At 45.5% G+C, this 6,000-nt stretch overlaps 1 protein-coding gene across 12 annotated transcripts in view; it reads right to left on the reverse strand.

The window, feature by feature from the left end:
* CRPPA (CDP-L-ribitol pyrophosphorylase A) overlaps nt 1–5,668 on the reverse strand; it is a 417,735-nt gene extending 412,067 nt beyond the window's left edge. For all 12 annotated transcript variants that reach the window (XR_014067823.1, XR_014067824.1, XR_014067826.1 and 9 more), the window contains exon 1: nt 5,210–5,668. Coding sequence is in view for 6 of the 12 variants with exons in the window: in XM_081537647.1 (XP_081393773.1) it covers nt 5,210–5,466 (257 nt within the window). In the remaining 6 variants the exon portion in view is untranslated. The remainder of the gene's footprint in view (nt 1–5,209) is intronic.
* Nucleotides 5,669–6,000: the final 332 nt, after the last annotated feature.

Below are 6,000 nucleotides of genomic sequence, written 5' to 3' on the forward strand. Positions count from 1 at the left end.
GAACCCATTACAGTATCATCAGATCAATTTCCTAAGTTTAGCCCAACAGTTTTGCATAAATAGTAATTAATAGAAAAGTGAAAACAGAATGTATAGCAAGTAATAAAGATAGATACTATTCATGAAATTCTCTCAGATTTGTTGTATGCAGTCACCTATGTGCCATTAAATCATGAGCAAAATCATGTAAGAATAGGCCACAATGAAAAAGTTCAGAAAGATGTTTTAACCAGCTCTTAAGAGATAATGGGCTTGTTATGCAATTTTGTTCAGCAACCAAGCATACATCCAGCACTTGCAAGCCCTTATAAGTACTGTTTGTGTTTCAGAGGATTTATTCACATACTTTTCTAGTTATAGAATTAAAAGCCTTTTACAGTATTAAAATTTAATAATGTAGAATCAGGAGACTAAGAAAGGCCTTAAGTACCTCACACAGTGCATAGTGAACAAATATTTGCTGAATAAATGGATCTGGCCGACCTCCTTAGCTGAAGGCAAGTCCACACTGAACCCCCTGTAGCTGGATTTTATCAAGTTCTGAATATTTCCTTCCCAGCACATTCCATAGGCAAATACAGACCTAACCTCAAGTTCCATTACACCTACAGACATTTTGAGGAAAAAACACAGTATGCCAGATATGATTTTCTCTCAGAATATTTTAAGATTTATTATATTGAAATATCTTTATATCAATATGTGTATTATAGTTTTAAAATAAGTATTACTTACAGGTAGATTTTACTCAGTTCAGCAAGATCAGTTGAGAACAGATTTAAACAAACGCTTTTTAAAAACAGATGGAAAAATCAGGCCCCTGTTAACGCCCCTTAAGTGCTCTCACCCAGGCTGCAGAAGGGAGAAGGGCAGCTGTGAGTCACCACCCTGACACTCACCATGGAAATCAGGCCTCAGGATTGTACTGTGTCCATCATTCCTCCTCCTCCTAATCCACCCTGATATTTTAGAAGTAAAATACTGAATTGGTGTGAAGGGGCTGGCTCCTCACTGCCTTGACACATCTCTTTAATGCAGCCCACGAAGGCCACCAGTGGTCAAGCCCAAAATACCAGTCCTGGTCTTGTCTCTTGTCTCACCGGAGCACCAGGAGGGCTGATGGGAATACAAATTTCCAATCACCTGACCTCTTCAAAACTCAATCCCACTCTGTTTCTTCGAAGATATAGGCCTCTTCCTTCACCTGACTCAGACTTAACCTTTTTATTAATGAAGCACCCAGACAAAAATTTTAAGTCAAATTTAGGCATCTGAGCAATCACTCAAAAGTACCCCTAATTCATCTCTTTTTCTGAATCCTTAATACAACTAATCACTAAAAACTGCCAATTCCTGTCTTCAAAATATTTCTCCTATGTTCCCTACTCCATTCCTACTTTCAGTTTAATGAAAGCTATCTATATTGCTTATTTGGATTAACAGTTATTGCTTTCTATTCTCTTACACTAACAGAGTTTGTAGTGGTTTTCGGGAATTCAGTGGGACAGAACAATTTTTTTAAGTATACAAAAAATACTAAAGAAGAAAATTTCAGAAGATCAAATAAGCCAGAAGTTAGCACACTGAAAAACACCATGGAGTCTTAAAATATTACTAAAAACGTACTTTCATCCATCTTCCAAGTAATAAGATGGAGAAGGCAATGGCAACCCACTCCAGTATTTTCCCTGGAGAATTCCATGGATGGAGGAGCCTGGTGGGCTGCAGTCCATGGGGTCGCAAAGAGTCAGACATGATTGAGCAACTTCACTTTCACTTTTCACTTTCATGCATTGGAGAAGGAAATGGCAACCCACTCCAGTGTTCTTGCCTGGAGAATCCCAGGGACGGTAGAGCCTGGTGGGCTGCCGTCTATGGGATCGCACAGAGTCGGACACGACTGACACGACTGACGCAACTTAGCAGCAGCAGCAGCAAATAATAAGAAAGCAACCTAGTCTCAAGCACAAAATCCATGGTTGCCATACAAATTGACAAGATGAATTTTTCATCTGTAGTTAGGCTCATGGAGACCAACTCATGTTAACCAAATTAAAAGGCTCTGAAACATGAATCTGAATGCCAACATATGTATATACAATGATATACATTACTATCACAATGTCTGGAATACTGTTTTATCAACACAACAGCAAATTTTCTTCCTATATAAGATTTCTATGGGAAGCCAATTTATAATAATGTTTTTTGATGAGCATTAAACCTTATCAAGGAACATCTTAAGCAATGTCCTCAAGAACTCAGGAAGCCTCAGGAGCTATGGAGACAGAGGAGTGTGCCTAACTTTGTTCAAATCTACGGTCACAGGAATTTCTACCCAGCCCACCATCAGCATGAGTCTGAATAAATATGGCCAAGGTTTGCTTCTCTTTTTTGCTTTCACTGTAGTTGCTATTTGACTCTATTTAACTATTTCAGGTTAACTTTAAGTATTTGAAGCCAGAAATTAGATTGCTAGCGGGAATTTTTACTTCCTCTTTCAGACCTGGGAATATATTTTTTTTTAATCAGTAAAATGTAGATATCAGTTGATCCATTGTGAGTCGATTCCGCAACTTAATTGTCAGAGCTTTATGCCCCTGCCAATAATACCACTATCACATGATTTCTTACAGCAATGATTCCATTTACAAACTCAGGTCATAGTTATGTAAAGGATTAACACCCTTGACCTCAGTTCCTCATTAACAAAAAGGAAAAAAATCAAAGTTCTCTTCAAATTATAATCTGTGATTCAATTTATATTTTATTTCCCCCTAAAAGGCCAGAATGAAACTTTAAAACTTCTAAAAATGTTTTTAATCAACTTCTGAAAGACCTTTGTTCTTAGTACAACCTACAAATTATTTTACATTTGATCCTTTCAGTATAATGTCTGTAATGCAGAGATCTGAACAAGCTGTATAATCTCAGTACACTAAACACATATATACTGCTACACATATAAAGGCTAATTGTAATATACACCCACACACAACTAGTTTGGATAGACTTGGAGCCTCCATTTAACCAGCTAAACCCTTTCGCCAATATGTCTAAGATTTGTGTGAGTTCAGGGATTCTTTTAAATCTCATTTAACCTGATCATTAGTTTAAGAATGGAGAAGGACATGGCGACCCACTCCAGTATTCTTGCCTGGAGAATCCCAAGGACGGCGGAGCCTGGTGGGCTGCCATCTATGAGGTCACATAGAGTCGGACACAACTGAAGCGACTTAGCAGCAGTTTAAGAAATTTCAATGTCACACAAGTAAAACGTGGCTAGACTAGAAAAAAATATGTGTATTTTTCCAATTTCAACTGAAGCAGAAAAACAACATGAAGTCCCAGACAGTTCACAAGACAAACCTCTCAATGTCTCCTCCAACTTCTCAATTTCACAAAGACAGGTGTTTTAATGTGTAGCATGTTTGAAAAGTAAAGTACTTCCTTGAGTCTGTCTTTGGTGCTAAGGATCTCACTGGAAAATGAGACTCTTGCTCTTAATTTCTCTATGGCCATGGAGCACTTCACTTGGCCACTGGTGATGCCTCCGGTGTTCTGACAAGGATCTGGCAGTCTAGTTGTTCTTCTGAAGGTTTCAACCAGTTGTCTCTACAACTGGACACACTTGCTATCTGTCTGCTCTGTCTTAAACAGTACTGTTAATTCCTTGGCCTTTCCAAGGTTCTATGACTTCCATCAACTTGTTTCCTTCACAGCTCTTCTACCTGACAGCTGTGCCTCCACTTCCTTGGGCCTGTTGAAATGTTTCAGTTCTAGACTGCCTTTCTTCCAGAGTTGGTTGTTCTCTTCCCTTCTCCACCACCTTTTGCTTTCATGTTTCCCTTGTGAGGCCATACAGTTTCACTTACTTTGGGTAGATAAGTCCACAAGTAGAAATAAATGTTTACATGGCATTGTTCCACTGAAAACCAAATTAGTCATGCTTCTTAACATTTCCCTAAACCATTTCAGGGCCAAACTTGAGGGGTGACCTCCTTCTAAGTCCTCATTAGTTTGTCTTTACATTGGTCCTCAGGACCAAAAGACAAGAACTTCCATAATTCACCCTTCAGGATGAAATGCCCTAGGTCTTTTAGCACCATGCTCTAGGAAAACTGTTATCAGTCTGTGGAACCCCATTCTTTAACCAATGCAATGGCTTTCATTTGGCAAACGGCTTGGAGAATCCCAGGGACAGGGGAGCCTGGTGGGCTGCCATCTATGGGGTCGCCCAGAGTCGGACACGACTGAAGCGACTTAGCAGCAGCAGCAGCAGGAAGCACCCATATATATATATATATACACACCCCTGTAACACAAGGTTTCCAAGGATTTCCTGAGACATACCCCAATATAATCATATTCCATAAATTCTTCACGCACTGTAATAGGACCAAGAATGATCTTTAACTGTTTCAAAATGGAGGTTTTGATTAGTTATTATTGCTATTAGGATTTTATTACTGCTGTGACAGAATTGGGCTTCCCTGATGGCTCAGTTGGCAAAGAATCCTGCCTGCAATGCAGGAGACCCAGGTTCAAACCCTGGGTGGGGAAGATCCCCTGGAGAAGGAACCGGCAACCCACTCCAGTAATTCTTCCCTAGAGAATCCCATGGACAGAGGAGCCTGGTGGGCTACAGTCCACTGGGTTGCCAAGAGTGATCGAATTAAGTAAAAACCGAAAAAAGTCTAACTTTTAATTCAACAAGGCCTTCCCAGAATTCTTTTTCTTTAAAATTGATACTCTTTTAAATATACACCTAACTCATTCCACGTTGGCCTCTGGAAGTTTAACCACCACAGCAACACTTATGTGGACTTTTGTACTTCTCCACTTCCAATCCCTCCAGCTTCACCCCAAAATCCACATCACACACACAGGGCCCAGAGTTAAAACTAAACGTCCGCAGCCCTAACCCAAGCACTCCCGAGGGCGACTCCACAGGCCAGCGGCTGGGGCAGTCAAGGGCGCCGTGGGGCCTCTCCAGCCTCCCCTTCCGCGAAGGGCTAACAGGAATGGCCCCCGAGCTGGAGGGACCGAGCGGGGGGAGTCCGGCCCCGCAGTCCGCCCAGGGCGGGCGCCGGCGCCGGCGCCGGCGCGAGCGCAGCCCCAGGGGCAGGTGCGGCTCGCGGGCCGCCCTGGGCGGGAGGGCGGGGAGCGGCGGGCCGGGGACCGCGAGGCGAGCCCGGCGCCGCCTTACCTCTCCAGGGCCTGCAGGGTGTAGCTGATAAGCGGCCTCTCCAGGATGGGGCAGAACTGCTTCGGGGTGGGGACGCCCATCCTCTCCCCGGTCCCTCCCGCCGGCAACACGGCCGCCACAGCCGGCGCGCGACACCCGGCTTCGGCCCCGAAGCGGCTCAGCGAGGAGGCCGAGGCCGCCGCGTCCGCGCCGCGCAAGCCGCGCAGGCGAGGCCCCGGCTCCGCGGGCCCGGAGGCGCCAGGCGGCCCTGACTCCATGGCGGCGGGGGGGCGCAGCGCGCCCCACTCGCCCGGAGTCCGCTCGGAGCCTCGGCCGGGGTCGCGCGGGGGAGGCCGGGCGGGGGCAGAGCGTGCACACGGACAGCGCCCACCCGAGCCGCGCGGGCCTGGCCGCCGCACTTTCCCAGGGGAGGATCTAGCTGCCAGTCTTCCCTCTCGGCGCGTCTTCGGCCTCAGTCCCGAGCCCAGCGCCCCCGGGAGGGCTGAGTTGCCCGGCTCTCGCCTTCTCGGGCAGGCCCAGCAGCCCCCGCAGGTGTCAGCTCTCCCTAAATGCCTACGGGTCTCCTTAAACCTAACAGCTGTGCTCAGGCCGTAGCGGTCAGGGCTCCCTCCCATCCCTCTCCCCTCGAAGAGATCTAAAGAGATTTGAATGGGAGTCCACGGGATGGGCCAGAGAGATGTACATCTCGATTATCTGACTTTCATTCCGCTCGTGAGGCTTCCCGGCTCCACCTCAGGTAAAGACAGGTGGACGCGCAAATATGAAATATCATTGAGCCAAACTGCCGCGGT

The sequence above is a fragment of the Giraffa tippelskirchi genome, chromosome 10 (assembly GCF_054371585.1).
Source record: "Giraffa tippelskirchi isolate mGirTip1 chromosome 10, T2T-mGirTip1v1.2.pri, whole genome shotgun sequence".
NCBI lineage: Eukaryota > Metazoa > Chordata > Mammalia > Artiodactyla > Giraffidae > Giraffa > Giraffa tippelskirchi.